This window comes from Lepidochelys kempii, chromosome 4, assembly GCF_965140265.1.
Source record: "Lepidochelys kempii isolate rLepKem1 chromosome 4, rLepKem1.hap2, whole genome shotgun sequence".
Classification (NCBI taxonomy): Eukaryota; Metazoa; Chordata; order Testudines; family Cheloniidae; genus Lepidochelys; species Lepidochelys kempii.
Genome location: NC_133259.1, coordinates 51,744,633 through 51,767,332, shown reverse-complemented (window position 1 = coordinate 51,767,332; position 22,700 = coordinate 51,744,633). Strand labels below are relative to the sequence as shown.

General features: G+C 43.9%; 1 protein-coding gene and 1 long non-coding RNA gene across 4 annotated transcripts in view; both read left to right on the top strand.

Moving 5' to 3' along the window:
• Positions 1 to 15,149, top strand: part of LOC140910417 (uncharacterized) — a 28,675-nt gene extending 13,526 nt beyond the window's left edge. Inside the window, exon 3 of the long non-coding RNA XR_012158577.1 lies at positions 14,893 to 15,149. This is a non-coding gene — a long non-coding RNA (uncharacterized lncRNA). The remainder of the gene's footprint in view (positions 1 to 14,892) is intronic.
• A 402-nt stretch (positions 15,150 to 15,551) lies between these two features.
• The window catches only part of RNF150 (ring finger protein 150), a 203,871-nt gene continuing 196,722 nt past the window's right edge, over positions 15,552 to 22,700 (top strand). For all 3 annotated transcript variants that reach the window (XM_073341206.1, XM_073341207.1, XM_073341205.1), the window contains exon 1: positions 15,552 to 16,456. In XM_073341206.1, coding sequence (XP_073197307.1) covers positions 15,997 to 16,456 — 460 coding nt within the window. In that variant the 5' untranslated portion in view covers positions 15,552 to 15,996. The remainder of the gene's footprint in view (positions 16,457 to 22,700) is intronic.

Below are 22,700 nucleotides of genomic sequence, written 5' to 3'. Positions count from 1 at the left end.
AGAGTATTGGAAGGGATATGAAACCTCATGCTTCAAGGTTGAAGGCAATCCCTAATTGGAAGGGATTGTGAGGAGACCTCCCTACATCTGTCCCATATTTCCTGCACTTTCCTCTGAAGCATCTTATGTTCACTACGGTCAGAGACAAAATGCTGGCTTAGATGGACCTCAGGTCTGATCAAATATGCTAATTCCTGTGACTGTGTGAAAAGGTGGAGCAAGTACTGCAGAAAAATTCACCACATCAAAGCATTCCTATTTCTACCCAAACCACCTCCGAAATGTATCATCAGTGCATAATCACCCTGGTGTTGTAGAAACATTGCTACCATTGGTGGGATTGCATCAGTTTAAAGCAACTCTCTGCTGCTTCTGCAGTTGCCCTGATATAGTATACCCCTGATTCGTGTTCACATTGGTGGAACACTATGGGCATTGAACGTAAGGCACTATTTTTCTCCCCAATTCCACAACAGGCCTGATAGTGGTTGAGTCTTAAACATAAATTGGAGCACCACTACATATGCGAGCAGCCCAAAGGCTGCTCTAATTTACACCAATAGTCCCAAGGGGCTGTTCCAGAGCCAGGGATCAACTCTTGGAGTAGCAGCTGCTCCAGTGATTTGATGCCATCCAAAGACTCCCTTATGCTGAGGCAGTCCTTCAGTCATTGGATACCATGTATCAGAGAACTTTAATATATTTACAAAAGAGGAGAAAAGGTTGGGTTTTTTTGCATCTGCTATAAAATTGAGAGCGAAAGTTTGATAAAGTGTTAAAGAGGGTTACATGACTCTGTCCAAGGACTGGCACCCTCATGTGGAAGATGTTGCAGCAAAATCTGCCAAGCCCTGGCCACCTGAAAGAGAAAAATACAAGCAGGAACTTTAGAATAAAATGGTAGAAAACTCAGGAATATACTAAATAGGTAAAAGCTACCCTACCCCCCAAATAAATCTTAAGGGCTCGATTCGCTGGTCTTACACTAGAGAAAGAACAGGGATAGCAGAGTTCTGCTCTAGCATGTCTGTCCCTTCCTCCTCTTGCCCTCATCCTGCCCGAGGAACACACCCCGCCCTTCCCCTGATGTGGATATTGCAGGATGGGGGAGAGAGGGGACAAAGATGCAGGTGATAGTAGAGTGACCTCCACAACCTTTATGCTGGCAGAAATTCCCCTGAGCAGGGACAATTCTCCACTGACCTTCTCTGCCCACTTTAGTGACCATTAGCAGACGATAGACTCTAGCCCAGGATCTCAAACTTATCATCTAGTGGGGCTTGATCACCCCATCCCCTTAGATGAGCAGTCATGGCCCTGTGGGAATCATTGCCATGAGTGAGGCACATGAACTGACTGGACTGAGGGATTTGTACACACCCTACAGAATAATTTACTGTATTACTGCTGTTACACTTACTGAGCTGCAAATCACAACAATGAAAATGTCTCTATCGCTTTCCAATGAGCTTTCCTGTCAGATCCTCAGTGTAATGTAATGTCTGGGAAATTACAGTATAGAAGCCTATTTTGGGGAAGACCATGGAAATTAGATCTGTATCTCTCCTCAGGAAGCTGAATTCCCTATCACGTCTTACTGAAATTCTCTTAATATTCATTTCTGGTTCCCTGATTAGTTTAAAAACCCCATGACCTAAGAAATGTGTTGTAATTTATGCAAGTCAGACCTTTAAATCAGCCATCTCACAACCCTTACAATGTGTGTGACGTTCCCGCTCAGGAAAATCTCACTCAAGCTGAGATTGGTGGGGTTGAAGCAAATGTACAGCAAAACCAAAGAAATGTGGTCTACTGGAAACCAGAAAAAGCTTAGCTGGATCACGAGTTATTTTTATGCACCATGTAGCAACATGAACTGAAACTTAAAGGCCAAATGCTGCCATCCATTATACATGCACAAGTCTGCAGTGGGGTGTCCACACCACACAGGACTGGAAGAGGTAAGGTGGCCAGGTAAGCCTATTAGCTCCACAGACTGCACCTGGAGGGAGAGCCAGGGAGCAGGGAATTGATTGCAAGCCGGTGCAGCTGGGCAGGAACAGGTGAGGCCTATAAAGCCTGGAATCTGGCAACAGACAAGTACAGCAGTCACTTTTGGAGCTAGTACTCTCAGGGAAAGGGGGAGAAATAGGACTGGTAGAAAACAGTCCAGGAAAGGAGTAGTGAGGGCTGGGAGAGTAAAGTCTGGAACTGCTTGATTGAGGGGTTCTGGACCAAGGGAGATTTAGGTTAGACATTAGGGCACTGGAGTAGAGGTTGGGCCCAGGTTCCCCTACCAGCCGCTGAAGGAGTGACACTTGGGAAGGCTGCCTAGGACTGTTGAAGGAAAGACTTTGCTATACCTCAGAATCATAAAACTGTAGGATTGGAAAGGTCCTCTAGTCCAGTCCAGTCCCGTCTCCTGCACTGAGGTAGGACTAAGTATTGTCTAGACTATCCCTCACAGGTGTTTATCTATCCCGGAGGTAACTAATTATTTTTTTGTCAAGGTCCAAATTTCTTGGTCAAGGTACAGTTAAGGTTCAGATTCCAAAGGAAAAAAACAAATTACAATAATGATAATAAAGGGTAAATAAAAAGATTTCAGGATCCGTTCAAAAGTGTCTGGATTTGGCCTATGGTCCACCTATTGATTACCCCACCTCTTCTTAAAAATCTCCAGTGATGGAAATTCCACAACCTTCCTAGGTAATTTGTTCCAGTGCTTAACCACACTGACAGTTAGGAGTTTACCTAATGTCTAACCTAAATCTCCCTTCGTGCAATTTAGGCCAGTTACCACTTGCTATACAATGGTGCAGCTACAGTTGTGCTGCTGTACCATTTTAAGTGTAGACAAGTCCTAAGTAATTCTTAACTTGTTCTTTCCCTATTTTAGCCTCAGATCCTATCCCGTTAATACTGATGTTTATTATGTTAGTTATCTGATCACTGCTAACCTGTTTGGTGAAAACTGTAAGTCATTGCTGCATTGTTGTCTTTCCTTCCTCATTGAGTAATGGGCCTACCCAGTCCTTGTTCTTCCTCTTGCTTGTAATGTATTGGGAAAATATTTTCTTGTCACCCTTTATTTCCCTAGCTAGTTTAATCTCGTTTTGTGCCTTGGCCTTCTAATTTTGTCTCTGCATGCTTGTGTGGTGTTTGTTTGTATATTGATCCTTTGTAATATGATCTCATTTCCACTTTTGTGTGTGTATGTGTGTGTGTGTGTGTATATATATATATATATATATATATATATATATATATAAAATATGTACGTAAAATTGAGGAAGGAACAGACTGGAAGTTCACCAGCAGTCTGCATATCCCGTGGGTACTGGTAGTTTACAAAAGCTCTTCTTCACTATATACCAATGGCAGATGCCATGTAAATATTAAATCACGGCAATTCTGTCTTTGAGGAAACAAGAGCACTGTCTTGCTAAGAAAGGTTAATAAAATCAAAATAAAGTTCAATATATTGCTTGAATCTCCTTTTGCAATTTTTATATTAAAATGTCACCTGACGCATAAGTTTAGGGTTGTATTTGAACCTTTCACATAGCCACAGTTAGGAGTTTCTCTTGGCCAGGGCTGTGACTTTTCTGAAATTTTATTCTGGCTGAAGATTTCTTTTTAGTATCAGAACATTATTGAGAATATTAAATTGAACTAAGTAAATGAAACCAGAACTTAATAGAGACTGTGAACTAAAGGTTAACTGTAAGTAATTCATAAGATGTTATCAAGGAATCAACACACTATTTAAGTCTAGGGCAGGATGCTGTATTAAAGTCTATGGAAAGTAATATAGATATTAATATTTGAATATAAAGGTGAATGGAGAATTAAAGTCACTTGGATTTAGAGAAGATTTACTGCACAGTTAACTCTGTTAATGGAAAAAGGAGTTTATATATATCCCTGAAATAGTATTGCTATTGAATGAAGACAGGAGTTTTTGCAGTCTTTTAACATCTGCCTCTATTCTTCCCCAGTTACAAACAGGAATCAATTTCTGCCACATATCCATTGGCAGAGATTAGAGTATTAAGATAGCGTTAAAGAGAGTGCTCCCCATTCTCTCCCTGGCTTGGGACACAGTTCTTCTCACAGCTCCCCATCTTCCTCAGTGGTGTGATGAGATCTCCCGCTCCTGTTTCAATTAACTTTAATCACTGTCCATATGCACAGAAAAACGCTTAAACCTTTGTAATCTTTGCAAGAAGGTGCAGAAGGTGACTAGCAGAGATGGAGTTTTCAGACCTGCAAAGAACATGGCCATGTAATCCTGGGTGTCATGCTGTCTGGAGTGGCTCACAACCATGAGTGCCAACCTCACAGTCAGTTTGGGGTCTCTTCCCTATGTTCTATAATTCAATTTCATCAACCCAATAACAAATGTGAACTCCTGAAGCACTGGAACTGTCTTACCATAGAGTCACTCTATGGTATTCCACTTTATCTTGCCACCCAAGCAAGCTGGACTTGGTGATAGAGGGTCAGTTTACACTAAAAATTACAACAGTATTCAGGTTACTCCCAGTCCCAAAGGACCTATCACTTACCCCAGGTCAATTTTCACCTTAGACTTAACACCAAAGACAACACTTGTAGCCAAGCCTATAGTAAACTATCTGAGGATTTATTAACCTGGTCTACACTACAAAATTACTTCGGTATAACTACATCACTCAGGGGAGTGAATAATTCACACACCAAGCGATGAAGTTACACCGACCTGAGTGCTGGTGTAGACAGCATTATGTTGGCAGGAGAGCTTCTCCCTATGGCATAGCTTCCACCTCTCCCAAAAGTGGAGTTATTAAGCCAATAAGAGAGTTCTCTCTTATCGGCTTAGAATGTCTTTACCAGAAGCACAACACTAAATTTGTAATGTAGACCTGCTGTAATCCCCAGGTCCTTTTCTGCAGAACTGCCACTTAACCAGTCGGTCCCCAACCTGTAGTAATGCAAGGGATTCTTCCATCCTAAGTGCTGGCCTCTGCACTTGTCCTTGTTGAACCTCATCAGATTTCTTTTGGCTCAATCCTTCAATTTGTCTAGGTCGCTCTGGACACTATCCCTACCCTCAAGCTTATCTACCTCTCCCCACAGCTTAGTGTCATCTGTGAACTTGCTGAGGATGCAATCCATCCCCTCATCCAGATCATTAATGAAAATATTGAACAAAACCGGCCCCAGGACCAACCCCTGGGGCACTCCGCTTGATACCGGCTGCCAACTAGACTTTGAGTCGTTGATCACTACCCATTAAGTCCAACAATCTAGCCAGCTTTCTATCCACCTTATAGTTCATTCATCCAATCCATACTTTTGTAACTTGCTGGCAAGAATTCTGTGGGAGACCATATCAAAAGCTTTGCTGAAGTCAAGATATATCACATCCACCACTTTCCCAATATCCACAGAGCCAATTATCTCATCATAGAAGGCAATCAGGTTGGTCAGGCGTGACTTGCCTTTGGTGAATCCATGCTGACTGTTCTTGATCACCTTTCTCTTCTCCAAGTGCTTCAAAATGGATTCCTTGAGGACCTGCTCCATAATTTTTCCAGGGACTGAGGTGAGGCTGACAGGTCTGTAGCTCCCCAGATTCTCCTTCTTCCCTTTTTAAAAGATGGGCACTATGTTTGCCTTTTTCCAATAGTCCAGGACCTCCCCCGATCACCACAAGTTTCAAAGATAATGGCGCAATGGCTCTGCAATCACATCTGCCAACTCCCTCAGCACCCTTGGATGTATTAGCTCCAGACCCATGGACTTGTGCATGTCCAGATTTTCTAAATAGTCCTTAACCTGTTCCTTCACCACTGAGGGCTGCTAAGCTCTTCCCCATGCTGTGCAGCCCAGTGCAGCAGTCTGGGAGCTGACCTTGTCTGTGAAGACCAAGGCAAAAAAAGCACTGAATACTTCAGCTTTATGCACATCATCTGTCACTAGGTTGCCTCCCCAATTTAGTAAGGGTCCCACACTTTCCCTGACCACCTTCTTGTTCCTAACATACCTGTAGAAACCTTTCTTGTTACCCTTCACATCCCTTGCTAGCTGCAACTCCAATTGTGCTTTGGCCTTCCTGATTACACTCCTGCATACTTGAGCAATATCTTTATACTCCTCCCTAGTCATCTGTCCAAGTTTCCACTTCTTGTAAGCTTCCTTTTTGAGTTTAAGCTCACCGAAGATTTCTCTGTTAAGCCAAGCTAGTCGCCTGCTATATTTGCTATTTTTTCTGCACGTTGGGATGGCTTGTTCCTGTGCCTTCAATAAGGCTTCTTTAAAATACAGCCAGCTTTTCTGGACTCCTTTCCCCCTCATATTAGCCTCCCAAGGGATCCTACCCATCAGTTCCCTGAGGGAGTCAAAGTCTGCTTTTCTGAAGTACAGGGTCCAAATTCTGTTGCTCTCCTTTTCTTCTTCTTGTCAGGATCCTGAAGTCGACCATCTCATGATCACTGCTGCCCAGGTTGCCACCCACTTCCACTTCTCCTACCAATTCTTCCCTGTTTGTGAGCAGCAGGTCAAGAGGAGCACTGCCCCTAGTTGGTTCCTCCAGCACTTGCACCAGGAAGTTGTCCCCAACATTCTCCAAAAACTTGTTGTCTGTGCACTGCTGTATTGCTCTTCCAGCAGATGTCAGGGTGATTGAAGTCCCCTGTGAGAACCAGGGCCTGTGATCTGGAAACTTCTGTTAGACTAGACTTTCTTCAGAAAACTACCTCATCCTCCTGGTCTGGAGAGCTATAGCAGATGCCCACCATGACATCACCCTTATTGCTCTTGCCTGTAAACTTTAACCAAAGACTCTCAACAGGCTTTTCTCCAGTTTCATACTGGAGCTGTGAGCAATCATACCGCTCTCTTACATACAGTGCAACTCCTCCACCTTTTCTCCCTTGCCTGTCCTTCCTGAACAGTTTATACCCATCCATGATAGAGCTCTAGTCATGTGAGTTACCCCTCATCCCCCACAAGTGTCTGTTATTCCAATAACATCATAGTTCCTTGACTGTGCCAATTGAAGTAATCTTCAGCTCTCAATTTGTCAGCTTTCAATGTCTTTTAGGCTAACCCAAGCTCACCCTGACATCTCTGCTTCTGTTTCATAGCTCCGGTCCTGTGAGAGTCTAAACTGCAAAAAAGATGAAAAATTTTCTTGTCAGCTATTTTTATTGCCTTCTTCTAGAATTCAAGCTGATGAGATGAGCACTTTTGCACATCGCTTCTTCCCATTTCGTTTTGATAGGCCTTCTTGATGGGCAGGAGACGATCCCTCCAGTCTGGGTTCAGCGATTCAGCACAAATATTTTTTACGGTTACAAAGCAAAAACTTAAATATTACCTTATAACATGGTAAAGAAAGTAAAAGTAAGACTAATGCATGCAGCAATTTACAAGCATTTCATAAAATTTAAACTTGTTGTTACAGATTCAATACCCATCTTAACCATACTAACACACAGGTGAAACAGACTGATTTCCAGCAATGAATTTGTCAGTTCTCAGCTGAGGCCTAAAGCTTTGGCAAGAGCTGGCACCTGGCACAGGCATGGGAAATAGAGATGTCGGGTTTGTTGCAACACCCCCATGTTTTGTGCCCAGTGTCCTGTCCGCCAGCCCCATGCCCTGGCCACCAGCCCCATGCCCCTGCTGTCTGTGGTCCTGGCCACTGGCCTCACTGCGGCCCAGGGGCTCCGCTGCTGGCCCCAGGTCCCGCTCGGCCCTGTGTCCCACTCCACTATCTGCCCCACACCCGGGAGCTCCGCTGCTAGCCCAGGGTCCATCAGCCCTGGGGGCTCCGCTCCAGGCTGCCATCCTCGCATGCAGGGTCACGGCTGCTGGCCCCATGCCCGAAGCTCTGCACCCATCTCTAGCTGTGGCCCCAGCCTCCGCTGTCTTACCCCGGTCCATGTCCCTCTTCCCCTCCCGGAGCCACAACCCTGCTCCTGGCCCCAGCTCTGGGGGTGGTGAGGGACATGGACGGGGTAAGAGGGGTGCAGCTCAGCACCCCCACTCCAAAAACTGTTCCAGCACCACTGGCATCTGGTCTGCCAACATCACGCCACGATACAGGGGACTTGGAAATCTAAAGGAGAGTCTACATTTCCTTTTCTTTCTTTTTTTAAAAGAAAGTTTGTAGCCCCTTATGAAGATTCTTGTCAAGACTAATTCAAATCAAATAGTTTATAACTATCAATGTTGAGTGCTTAAATTAAGGCAACTAAATCCAGTGGGGCTGAGCTACTGCAGCTCTTGTGGGTTTAATTTGAAACTGCAGGTGTTCAGCATCTCCTGAAAATCAGTCCACTCTGTATATGGATTTAAGTGCCTTATTTTATACACCCAAATTTTGGATATGCTGGCCTTAGCTTCTCTATGCGGTACTGTCGATAAGTATGACTATTCTCATTTCATAAATATGAGCCACAGAGAAGCTGTGACAATTGAATAGTTATTGTTAGTGAAGTGCTATCTTAGGGCAGGTCTACACTACGGGCAAAAGTTGATCTAAGCTACACAATTTGAGTTACATTAGTAGCGTAACTCAAGTCGATGTAGCTTAATTTACTTACCACGGGGTCCACACAGCTACATGAATAACATAGCTGAAGTCAATGTACTTAGACTTACTCACCGTAGTGTCTTCACTACGGTGAGTCGACTGCTGCCACTTCCCCATAGACTCTGCCTGCGCCTCTCGTGGCGGTGGAGTACAGGACTCGACAGGAGAGCGCTCGGGGGTCGATTTATCGCATCTAGACTAGACGCAATAAATTGATCCCCGCTGGATCGATCGCTGCCCGCCGATCCGGCGGGTAGTGTAGACATACCCTTACTCTTCTTGTTCTAGTGGGGTACCGGAGTGGATGGGAGAGCGATCGGTGGTCAATTTAGTGGGTCTTCACTAGACCCGCTAAATCAACCCCCGGTGGATCGATCACCGCAGCGTCAATCCCACTGGTAGTGGAGACAAACCCTTAGTCCTATAACTCACCAGAATACACAGAGCACCTTACAATGGCTGGGGACCTACTGGTCCCCAGAACCACACCTTATTCAGACAATTGTCTTTTCTTGCAAAACTTTTCTAAATGTTGGTACCTATGCAAAGAACACAGCACCATCAGCAGTGCTCCCCTTCTGTTGCAGCAGAAGTCCAGTGTGGGAGGACCTCTAGATGTCCAAACACACACTTAATATGAAGTACTACGAATAATTCTTTATGTAGATAATAATTCTGGATAGTGTTAGGGAGGAGCCCCAGTAATGGTACATATTGATACTAATGTACAGATAAAAAAGTGATAAGTGATGTGGCAAAATTTGCAGATGAAACAAAATTATTTAATTTAGTCAAGACTAGAGAAGACTATGAAGAATTTCAGAGGAACTGGACAAGGTAGGTGGATTGGCAGCACAGTGGAAAATGAAATTCATGGATGACAAATGCAAAGTAATACATGTTAGAAGGAATAATTTGAACTAACAATTCACATTACAGGGTTCCAAATTAACCGTGTCTGCTCAAGGGCTGAATTGAGAACAGCTAAATGAAAAGCTCTGCTGCAATTTCAGCAATTCAGCTGGCCAATGACTCCTTAAGGTGTCCATAAGTCTACCGGAGTATAAAAAAGAAAAGTACCAGACACTGTAAAAATGACTGGTACAGACCATGCGAACAGGGACATTCCTGGTTTTCAGGACCCCATTATAAAAATGGAGGGCTTATCTACACAGGGAAGTTAGTGTTCAATAAGTGACTGTGTGAATTTAAAGCACACTGCTTACTACACCCTAACTCCCAGTATGGATACTCTCTTACTGAACATTAAGAGTACCCTTGGCTGGCTTAGCTAGGTGAACACTCTTACTGTTTACTAAAAGTGCCTTTGTACACAGTAGCTTAATGAACTTCCAAAGTATATTAAGCTACTCTGCACAAAAGCCCTTTTAGTATCCATATACTGAGTTGGTGTGGAGTAGTAGGCAAGTACTTTGCACTAACTACTGTAGGCTTTCTCCCTGCATAGATAAGTCCTGAGCCTGTGCTGTTCATTCACATTAATGCAAAGTGGTATTTCATCATGCAGGACAAGAGTCACTTGCTTTACATTTCTGCGAGGAGGTGAGTGGAACAAAGGTCAGTCTTTTTTTTTTGGAGGAGAGAGCATAGGGTAGGGTAAGGTTAGTGGCAAAATAATTTGCAGGCTTGGGAGGAATGGTAAGGATGGCTTGATATCTAGTGAATGGTATTATATTCCTATCCCAGAGCAAGAATGGTATTTTAAGGAGCTAGACAGAAGGAGAGTTCAGAATGATCTTGGCAACACAAAAAATAAAATGTTAAGTAGAATTGCTGTACATTTTCACTTCTCTATTATTCAACATTGAATTACAGTAGGTCAAATTAATAATTATTTATTTTAAAGTAAGGTACTGGGAATAATCAAGTCTTGCTGTCTTTACTCCTAGACTGACAGATTTTTGAGGCAAGAACGGGCCATTTAATGTAGTCTGACCTGCTATATAATATAGACCAAAGAACTTGACCCAGTTACTTCTGTATTGAGTCTTGTTTGACTAAAGCAAGTCTTCCAGAAAAGCATATACACTTGATTTAAAAGACTCCAAAAGATGGAGAATCCACCACTTCATTTGATAGTTTGTTCCAATGGTTAATAACCCTGAATGTTTAAAAAAAAAAAAGTGCCTTTTTCCTAACTTGAGGCGTCTGGTTCTAGCTTCCAACCAATGGTTCTTGTTATTCCTTTCTCTGCTAGATTAAAGAGCCTTTTAGTACCTGTTTGGCTTTTTTTTTTCTTCTGTGAAGTTATTTCAAGTATACCCTCTAATCAACTCACGTCTCAAACTTATTTCTGATTTAAAAAATTCCTGATTGAGCTCCTGAAGTCTTTCACTGTAGGGTTTTTTCTCTCATCTTGGAATTTTTTGTATGGCTGTTCTCTGCACCCTTCCACATTTTTCAACATCCTTTTAAAAATGTGAACAGTAGAAATGGACACAGTATTCCAGTATCATTTTCACCAATGCTGTATAACATTATTCTTCAATTAGCCAGATCCAGCCTGGTAGGGCCTTCCATTTGGCCCACTGGGTTTTAGCTGGGAGCTCTGCCATAAGGGCAGCCACCCTACCTCACTCCAGCTCCTTCCTGGGCTCCCAGTGGCTCTGCTCCCCCCCCCACTCTCCTGATGGTCCTGACTGCAGCATCCCCACTGGCTGCCGGGACCTGGGGCAAGCTAGAGCCGGATAGCAGGGCCCCCAGCAGGAAGGGCTCAGGGCCCCCAGCAGGAAGGGGAACAGCTGATTCCTGGTAGGCATAACGAAAGACCCAGCAAGTGGCTCCAGTCACTGAGCTCTTCTGCCAGGTGGCCTCTTTCCTTCCCTGACTGCAGAGCATCCTCTGAGCTGGCAGTTGCTGGCCTGGGTGGGGTAGGAATGCTCACATGTGTGTCAGGGTGGAACCACTGCAGCCAGGACTACAAGGGGAGTGCAGGAGCTGGAGCTGCTGGGAGCCATGGGCCAGCCAGAGCTGAGTAGTGGGACCATCCCTGGTCTGAGCGACCAAGAGCTGAGGGCGGAGCTTGAGCTGGGAGCTTGAGCTGTCCATGGTTGGAGATGGAGCCAGGTAACAGGGCTGTCCTTAAAAGAGACTATCCAGCTGGGAGCAGGAGTCAGGGGTGGCAAGAATGGGACAGGATCTGGGTGGAGTAGTCCCCTGGATCTCCTCCAAATCCCCCACCGTCTGGTCTTCCTCCCAGCTTCCCGCACTCAAGCAGTACTAAGGAGGCCCCTGTCTTCTGCAGCTACTCCCCTCCCTCTCTCTTCCCTTGGGACAGAAAATGAGCATGGGGGACATACTGCTCATCTGAATAATCAGGATTTTGGGTTATTTGAAATTCAGATAAACAGACTTTAACTTGGCATGATGGTAATCAGAGGGGAAAATATACTGAAGTGCAGCTCAAAACCTGCCCTGATGGGACTCTCAGTCTGCGTGCCATTCAAAAACCAGCCAATGTACAATCTCTGGCATGCATGCCATTAGTTGCCAATCCCTGTCTGATGGGTGAAGAATTTATGTGCTGTCTCTAGGGAGCAAACACCTGAACAGCTCTTTACCTCTCCAAGATCTGAACATTGCTTTACCTGGCCCCTCAGAAAATATAACTGAACACCACTGCTGTATAAAGTGTTTATTAATCTTAGTCAGTTATTAATCTGTCTGCTTTATTTATTGAATAATGAGAAATTTGTAATAAGACTGTCATGTGGTACAAAGGCAACTGCCTTATAGAAGTTTAAGGAAATTACAGCTATGCAGTTGTCTTTATCAAGCAAAATTGTAATCTCACCAAAAAATTAAATTTTGTCTGACAAGACCTATTTTCTATAAAATCATGTTGACTGGCACTAAGTATATTCCCATCCTCTTATTCTTTTCCATGATTTTTCTTAGGACTAGCCAGCCTATAATTACATGGGTCATCCCACTTACCCTTTCCTGAATATTGGCATAACTCTAGCATACTCTGTCTTCTGAAATTTCCCTGGTAATCCAAGATTTATTAAAAAATTAAAATCAGAGGATAAGAGATCTCCTCAGCCAAGTCTTTTAGGATTTTTGTGTGTTAAGGTGTCTGGACCTTTTGGTTTAAAAATGTTTATCATCATCTTTAATTATTAATGAGCAGGAAAGTACTTCATTACCCAATGTGATACAAGTTCATTGTCCTGATTCTTTCCAAATACAGAACATAAATATATACTTGAACACTTTTTTTTTTGCCTTTTCTGCATCATTATCAACATTCTTACCATCTAGATCTAGTAAGGGGGCCTATACCATAGGAACAAAAGAAATGCTTACAAATATACTTTTAAAATCTCAGTCTTATTGTGCTTAGCCCTGCCAGGTCTGGATTTTTCCACTGATGTATTTAGCTTCCCTGAATCAATTTTCTGTACTTCATAACTTCTAATATAGTGGTTGGTATGTACTTCCTCTTTTTCTATGTTATATCCTTCCCCCAGTTACTGCCTTCACTTCTATACTGAACAATGATGGGCTTCTACCCAAAATTGTTCTGTTACTTGATTGTGGATTTTTGGTCACCTAATAAACTCTAATAAAGGGTGATTTAGGTTGGACATTAGGAAAACCTTCCTAACTGTCAGAGTGGTTAAGCCTAGGGAGCTTGTGGAATCTCCATTATTGGGGATTTGTAAGAGCAGATTGGACAAATACCTGTCAGGGATGGTCTAGATCAGGGGTGAGCAAACTTTTTGGCCTGAGGGCCACATCTGGGTATGGAAATTGTATGGTGGGCCATGCATGCTCAGGAAATTGGGGGTTGGGGTGCAGGAAGGCGTGAGGGCTCCAGTTGGGGAAGTGAGCTCTGGGGTGGGGCTGGTGATGAGGAGTTGGGGGTGCAGGAGGGTGCTCCGGGCTGGGACCAAGGGGTTCAGAGGGCAGGAAGGGGATCGGGGCTGGAGCACAGGAGAGGGTCAGGGGAGCAGGCTCCGGGCAGCGCTTATCTCAAGCAGCTTCCAGAAACAGTGGCATGTCCCCGCTCTGACTCCTATGCAGATACACGCTACCCTGTGCACAGGCTGCGGTTCCCGGCCAATGGGAGCTGCAGGGGTGGTGCTTGGGATGGGGGAAGCATGCAGAGCCCCCTGGCTGCCCCATGCATAGGAGCCAGACTGGAGACGTGCCGCTGCTTCGGGAGCCATGCGGAGTGGGGCAAGACTTTGACCCTGCTTCCTGACAGGAGCTCGAAGGCTGGATTAAAATGTCTGGAGGGCCAGATGTGGCCCCCGGGCCATAGTTTGGCCACCTCTGGTCTAGATAATACTTAGCCCTGCCCTGAGTGCAGGGGACTGGACTAGATGACCTCTCAAGGTCCCTTCCGGTTCTATGATTCTTCTTAAACAACTCCCAATTTTTATTCACCCTTTTGTGATTTTTTTTCCCCTCCCAACCAATTTTGATCATACTCTTCCCCATTTTGGGAAATCAGCCCTTCTGAAGCACCACAGATATGTTACTGGTCGGGTATATACTCTGCCCACATTCAACGTAACCATGTAGCAACATAACTTAAAAGTCAAATACTGCCATCAGTTTACATGTACAAGTCCCATGTAAGTCACAGGGCAACAGCAGAGTTTAGCCACAAGAAGATTAAAACAGACCATATATGTTCATCATGTCAGCTATCTGTTTACAATAAAGAATAAATGGGCATTGCAAAATGTAACTTTTTCTCCTTATATGCAACAGATTCTGATCTCATTTGCATTGGAGTAGATACAGAATGACTCAGTTGTGGTTTAACACTTTTTTCATACTGGTGTGAAAGAGATCAGAATATTGACTACATACTTACTCCCTGTGAGTATTTTAATTCCAATTATTATACATAATAAAGAATCAGAGTTCCAAAACATTGACTACAGCAGGTCCAGGATTTTACCCATTCCTTTTTTGCCCCGCTCTTTGTGCTTGACTCACCAATTTTAATTGCTGTTGCCTCAGAAGTTCTGGGTTGTTTTTTTTTTTTTTTTTAAGTTTCACACTAAACATTCTTTATATTTGTGTCAATAGTTGACCTACTTGTTTTTGTGTTTAAATCTGTTTATTGTGCAAGTCTGTTCTGTTTTGAAACAATGTTTGTTTCCAAATGTATGCATACACACACCTCACTATAAATATACATGCATATACATACATAAATGCTTCTCTCATGTAACAGCATAGCACACACTTGTTTATTGTTAGAGATCCATATAATAAAACAGAAATTCAGTGGCAAACTGTCCTTTATTGCTTTCTTTTCTTAGGAACATCGGAACTGTTATAACAGGTCAGAGCGGTGGGCCATCCAATCCAGTGTGCTGTCTCTGACAGGGGCTAGTAGCAGATGCTTCAGAGGAAGAGGACAGTGACCCCACTGTGGGTAGTTATGGATAATTTACCAATCAAGAAAAATTCTCATTGATCGCAGGCAGGAAAACAAGTAAATTAATTAAAATAACCGGGTCCAAAAAGTGATTTTTAAAGTCTCTAATCCTAAACTTCAATTTTCTCCCAGACTTTCTGCTAGAGTGGTTTTCAACCTTTGCCAGTGGTAGACTCCTACAAATTTCAAATGGAGGTGCAGACCCCTGGGAAATCTTAGACAGTCTGTGTGCAGCACCCCTGGTCTACAGGAATCAGGTTGAAAACCACTGCTCCAGGGTGACAACCTTTCACAGACCCTGGCTTAGACATAGTCCTTTGCCCCCTCCCCGCAGGGGTCCGCAGACCACGGGTCGAAAGCTACTGCCCTAGAGTCTGGTATCTTCCCCTCCACCGGCTCCCAGACTGGTTCTGCCGCTGTCCCGCCTGTCTCCCGGCAGGTGGCGCTGCTGCCCCTCGAAGGCTGAGCGCCATTAAAGCCCAGCCGCAAGGGCTCTCGACATCACGCCAAAGCCCCTCCTGCACGCGCCCCCCCAGAGCCAGCATCTCCTCTGGCGAGCCGCCTGCACAGCTACCCGGCGAGGGGGTGGAGCGGGGGAGGGCGAGAAGCAGCCCCCCCCCCCCACACTCCATATAGCAAGAACGCTCCCTTTTGAAGGGGCTCCCACAAGCTCCCGTACAGTTGCACCCACCCCCTGCCCCCAAAGGGAGAGGGAAGCGACCGCAAAGCCGGGCAGGAGCCCGAGGGGGGCGGGGTGGAAAGGGAGAAGAGGGGGAGAGAGCCGCGGAGCGAGGCGCTAAGAGGCAGGGGAAAGCCCCCCGTGAAATGCATTGCCGCTGAGCTTCCCCCCCCCCCCCGCCCCTGCCTCGCGCGCCCGGATCCCAGCAGCGGGAGCAGCCGCCGCCGCCTCCCCCCGAGCAGGCTCCGGTGCTCGCTCGCTCGCGCACGCAGCCGGGCCGGCGGCGAGGGGGGAGGCCGAGGAAGGATGGCCGTGTCTCTGATCCAGGCGTGCCGCAGCCTGGCCCTCTCAACATGGCTGCTCTCCTTCTGCTTCGTGCATCTGCTCTGCCTGGACTTCACGGTGGCCGAGAAAGAGGAGTGGTACACGGCCTTCGTGAACATCACCTACGCCGAGCCGGCGGCCGGCAGCCTGGAGCTGCGCAGCGAGAAGAGCGAGTGCGGGCGCTACGGGGAGCACTCGCCCAAGCAGGATGCCCGGGGCCAGGTGGTGATGACCGCCTCCGCCCACGACCGCCTGGCCTGCGACCCCCACACCCGCTTCGCCGCCCCGGGCCCGGGCAAGAGCTGGGTCGCGCTGATCCCCAGGGGCAACTGCACGTACAAGGATAAGATCCGGCACGCCGCCGCCCAGAACGCCTCTGCCGTGGTGATCTTCAACGTGGGCTCCAGCAACGCCAACGAGACCATCACCATGCCGCATGCAGGTGCGTGGGAGCGGGCGGAGCCCCTAAGGTCTGCCTGCAGAAATCCCTGCTGGGGGGTACGCGGCCCTCCCGTGCGACGCTTTTAAGTAAGGCCAGTTTGACCCCTTCGTCCACCCCGCTCCTTACCAGGGACCATGCCTGCTGATACCTAGTGTGGTGTTACAGCAGGCTTCGCTCGCCAGGGCAGGACTTTGGTGCCTTGGGGAGGTGGGGGACATGCTCTCCCCAAATATCTGGGCTGAGCTGAGCTGAGAGCTGGGGTGGGCTGGACGGACCCTCTTGGTCAGTTTGTGTATCCGTTATCCTGGCCAAGAGTTAGCTGCCACTGGGTCCCTCTGACCCCTTCTTCTTTTTGGTTCATGTTTCATTTGTGCATAGAAGATAAGTGTTTTTCTGGGCACCTGTACAGGTCGTAAATACTCTTCTGACTGCTGCCATGGAGAGAAATTGACGGGTTGCCAAGACCTATAAACAATAACATTCAATCTGGTGGAAAAGCTCGAAAGCTGTGAAGTTTTGGCCACTTTTGTGGATTTTATGGTACCTGTGGTCCCTTTATAAGGCAGTTAGGCAGCTGTAAGCATTTTTTGTTGGATCATTAAAATCCGGTGGCCCATGTCAGGCAGGGGCTGTGGGTGAGATTGAGCTCTTCAAGATGTGAAGGATAACATTATTTCTTAATTACTAAGAGGTTCTGCAAAGTAGGGAATGCAGTGTCTACCATCATTTTTGCAATTATTTTCATCTGTGGGACCAAACCTTGTGGAGTATCTGATTTTATGAAATACAGGTGCAGACATTTGTCTCAAATTATGGTTTCTCATCCTTCCCATGTGTACCTTCGATGCCTGGAGATGGGTGTTCAAAGAATTAATCAACTTGTGCTATCAGAGAGGGAAGGTAAACATAGCCATCAGAAATAACAGCAAAGCCAGAACAAACACTGGATTGCTATATAATGAAAACATTGTTTTTATAAAAATGTTTGTTTTGAAATTGTTGTTTTAAAGATCAGCTAATCAGATTTATTTTTAGGGACAAAGTCTTCTGCCAGGGGCCACTAGTCTCTTATGCCAAGAGCCTGACTAACATGCCACTTATTAGTGGAATCTCTGGTTTGCAGCCAGTAACTAATCATACCCAGCTCTTTCATGCCAGTTGAATCTTAGTGGTGCTGGGGGTAAATTGGAACATAATTAGGTTACAAAGCATGGATATTTTAATCAAATTTGTATGTTTTGCAATCACCTAGCCAGGATGGATGAGAGGTAAAAGAATTCCTTCATTACTAACATTATAATAGTGCAGCTATTGGACAGAACATTTTGATCATCTTGCACTCAGTCCTCTATGAAGAGATTAACTGTTTGGTGGAGCAAAATGATATGCTTTTGAGAGGGTGGATTGGATCAGAAGAAGGTTTTTATGTTTTTTAATCTTTAAAATTAGGAGCTCCTAATAGTCTTAAAACTTCTCAATAAACTGCATATGGTTTAGTTTCTGTTTAGGTTGTACTCCCTATTTAAGTATTGAAGATTATTTAGCAGGCAACATAATAAGAGCTTGACATATAGAAATATAAGTACTCTTAAAGTCAAGCTCAGGGTATTTCAACACAAAATAGGATACACCATTTGTTCCTGTCTAATAAGTTTCTTTAAAACTGCCAACATGTTGAATCAATTAGTGGCTTGCCTGTTTTTAAAGAATGCACTAAGCTGTTTTCCCATGCAAATAGTGGTTTATTTGGAAACAGTGGTAGAAAAAAAAATCTACTAACAATTTAAAGGTTCGCAAAAAGAAAAGGAGTGAAGTGAGCTGTAGCTCACGAAAGCTTATGCTCAAATAAATTGGTTAGTCTCTAAGGTGCCACAAGTACTCCTTTTCTTTTTGCGAATACAGACTAACACGGCTGTTACTCTGAAATTTAAAGGTTAAAGTCCAAAAGGAATGAAAGAAAGATTATTTATTACTGTGTGTGCCCTCTGCTTTCAGAAAAATACTAATACTATATCAGTTAACCTTGGGACAGCTTCTTTAATATTACCTGGCACCTTTGCAGCTTATTCAGAAACTCCTTTTCAAGGACTGCTTTGGTTTCCCTTAGAAATGCTACTTTCTTAATCAGGAACACTCAGCTGTGTGATTCTGCCATCCCATAGGCTTAAATGAAATGAAACTTTTAAAAAACATTCTTGTAAACTATGATCAGTCAGACCATTGAGGCCTTGAAGATCATTTATTTTTCAAATTAAATTCAAAACTCCGTTCTTTCACATTTTCTCAAAAATCAATGAACATTTTAGTTTTGTGATGCTGAAAAACAGTTTACTCTCTTATCTTAGGAAAACCCTGTCCTCTGCACAATTGAAACAGAGGTATTTTAGGGCCAGGCCTATTAAAACAGAAGAAAAATAATTATTAATTAAACATAATTGTAGGGATGTTTTGCTATCTCCTAGATACCTGCCTAGTTGATATCTGAGGAACTAGTGGAAACCCAAGGACTGATTTATCCATACCCTGCATATGGTATAATCATTAACACCAAGGCTTGAGTGTAAGAAGGGTATAAAATCATAACTGCTACCAATTTGACTTGTTAGCATTTTACACTCACTTTACTTTGGTGTCAATGATGACACAAGGTGCAGGGCAAGTTGAATTGGGCTTTCAGGCCAGCCATGTCTGCTGTGTGTGCTGCAAACACTAAACTCCCATAGTGGGAAAATGAAAAGGTTCCCCCATGGAAAAATGTGGAAACAAAGATGGTTTTGAAGGGCAAGTGAATTCTGGCTTTCCTTATAGCTGTTACCATTTCCTGCTGTATATTGTAGTGGGTTCCTGTCCCTCACGAACAAGAAAATGCTTCTAAGAGCAAGCTTTGGTTTTTTAACACATTCTCTTCAGAATGTTTTGGCTTCTTTTTACCCCATTGTTTTCTGTCTCAGTTCCTCTGCTATCATCAGTTTTTCTTACTTGCTGCTTCTCTCCTGCCTTACATGCCCCATCTTTTCTTCATCTCTATTCTCCATTCCACTGTCCCTTATTTCACCTTCTCCCAATCCCACATCACTTCCTCTTTTCCCAACTATTTTACACTATTATCTCTCAACTCTTTCCCCCCACCCGAAACTCTTATCTTCTCTCCCTCTAAATTATTTGGTTGTTGGTGAGTATTTGCTTCAGGTTGCGGGGCTGTCTGTAGGCTTGGGAGACAGGCCAGTCCTTGCCTACAGACAGCCCCGCAACCTGAAGCAAATACTCACCAACAACCACATACCACACAACAGAACCACTAACCCAGGAACTTATCCTTGCAACAAAGCCCGTTGCCAATTGTGCCCACATATCTATTCAGGGGACACCATCACAGGGCCTAATAACATCAGCCACACTATCAGAGGCTCGTTCACCTGCACATCCACCAATGTGATATATGCCATCATGTGCCAGCAATGCCCCTCTGCCATGTACATTGGTCAAACTGGACAGTCTCTACGTAAAAGAATAAATGGACACAAATCAGATGTCAAGAATTATAACATTCATAAACCAGTCGGAGAACACTTCAATCTCTCTGGTCACGCGATCACAGACATGAAGGTCGCTATCTTAAAACAAAAAAACTTCAAATCCAGACTCCAGCGAGAAACTGCTGAATTGGAATTCATTTGCAAATTGGATACTATTAATTTAGGCTTAAATAGAGACTGGGAGTGGCTAAGTCATTATGCAAGGTAGCCTGTTTCCTCTTGTTTTTTCCTCCCCCCCTCCCCCCCAGATGTTCTGGTTTAACTTGGATTTTAACTTGAAGAGTGGTCAGTTTGGATGAGCTATTACCAGCAGGAGAGTGAGTTTGTGTGTGTATGGGGGTGGGGGGGATGTGAGAAAACCTGGATTTGTGCAGGAAATAGCCCAACTTGATTGTCATGCACATTGTGTAAAGAGTTGTCACTTTGGATGGGCTATCACCAGCAGGAGAGTGAATTTGTGTGGGGGGGTGGAGGGTGAGAAAACCTGGATTTGTGCTGGAAATGGCCCACCTGATGATCACTTTAGATAAGCTATTACCAGCAGGACAGTGGGGTGGGAATAGGTATTGTTTCATATTCTCTGTGTATATATAAAGCCTGCTGCAGTTTCCACGATATGCATCTGAGGAAGTGAGCTGTAGCTCACGAAAGCTTATGCTCTAATAAATTGGTTAGTCTCTAAGGTGCCACAAGTACTCCTTTTCTTTTTGCAAACTCTGTATTGAAATCCTCACTGTCACAGGCCTGATCCAAAGCTCATTGGAAGTCTTCCCACTGATTTCAGTAGGCTTTGGATCAGGCCCCAAGTGAACACCACAGGCCTGGCAACTTTAATTCCAATGAAATGTGCAGAAGGACATGCTGAGGATTTTTTATTTCCTGATGTGTCTGATATTTAGAAACGAGGGACAAAACTTAAAAGGCCGGTTAGTGAAAGTCTGCTATATATTTTAGCAAAAGGTGTCAAGTTAATGTTTGTTCTTCTATTTCTTATTTTTCAAATAAATGTAGAGTTAGTGAAAAGTGCCAGGTTGACAGGCCTGGAGAGTGAAGTCTTCTGTTTATTCACAAAATTGGTAATACTCATGCAAACCTACTTGACCCCTTTTTAATTTACACTTAATATTTGATATCTGTTTTTTAAAAAAGAGGGATTCAAAATCCCAGATCCAAACTTCATAGCGTTTATAAAGGGCCAAACCAAAACCCTAAATGCAAACCATCTTGAACTTGTGTGTTCAAAATTTGGATCCAAATCTGAACTTAATCTGATCCAAATCAGACCTAAGGAGCGTTTAGGTTTGGCCCATTAACGACTAGGTTGAGCTGCAAATTCTGATCTGAACCTAGCACTTTGGGTTTTGTGTTTGCGCCCATCTCTAGTATCTGAAAGTCACAAGTGGTGATCAGCTTTTAGTACCTTTTGATGTGTAAATCTGAAGATTTTTAACCGGTATTAAAATGTAATTTGTTCTTGGGTCATTGGCTACATGTCCATAAACCAAACCTCAGTGAAACAAGGTAGTTTTTTCATGTTTACTTGCAGAAATAAAAACTTTCTTGAAGAAAATGTCAGTACCGGTACTAGCGAGACTCTCCGTATTTGCATTGTAAATTATGAAGATTTTATTAATTGTCTGTTTTAATTTGTCTTGGTCTGAAGTACAGTATAGAAGCGATTAGCTGGAATGTGCTTACTTTTCATTTGAATAGTTTGTTTTTAAATTATGGAAGAGCAAAGCATCTAGAATTTCTGCTAGGTTCAGAAGCTTTTATCACTTCTCAGTAATGAACTTGTATGAAAAAATGTGTTCATTAAAAGAGATTTTTCCAGGATAGTAATCCATCCTGTCAAGTAGGCCTTTGAGTGTCCGCCGCCCCTCATTTAAAACAAAATAGCAGTTGTTTAGGTTTGAAAAGCAGCTAGCTGCTGTACATAATTTTCATAAAATATTATCTATGGCAGTCTATACCTAGTGTGAATAAAGTAAATCCAGTTGAAATCAGCATAATTTACAATATTGAACAAATGTCACAATGGGCTCTCTGGTGCCATCAACATTGTGATGCTGCATATGAATGCCTCACAAATTTTGATCCAATCACCACATGTATTTAGAATGTCATAATTGTTCTGAACAGCATGTATACATGAGTCAAGTACTCTGAATTCCACTGTATTCTGCATTTACGGTACATGTCATCACTAATTTTTAGTGTCCTTTGTATGTGGAAAGTGACATCCAGCTCTCAACAAGAGGGAGGTACTTTTTGGATTTTTGAAATGGCTGTCACGGGTTAGTGATGATTGTCAAAATATTCTGTCTTTTATAATAAAAGCCAAGTATTATGATTCTTCTTTTCATTAAGAACCTGGGGTGAAATCCTTGTTCCGTTGAAGTCAATAGCAAAACTGGCAGTGACTTCAGTGGAGGCAAAATGTAATCTCTGGTCTCCTGTGCTGGAGTCCCTTTTACTAGATCACTCTTTGGAAGTAACAGTGCTTCTGTCCCACACGCTATCAAGGTCTCTGCCCAGCTATTTCTTTTAATGTGTTTTAGAACATACAGGTAGAGGTACTTTGGACTAGTAATGCACTTTCTCCTGCTTCCACCTATAATCCTGTATTGTATTAAAACTAAATTTTAGGGCTTGCACAGATATGCAAATTAGAATTCACATACATGATCTGTAGAACAAAAGTAGTA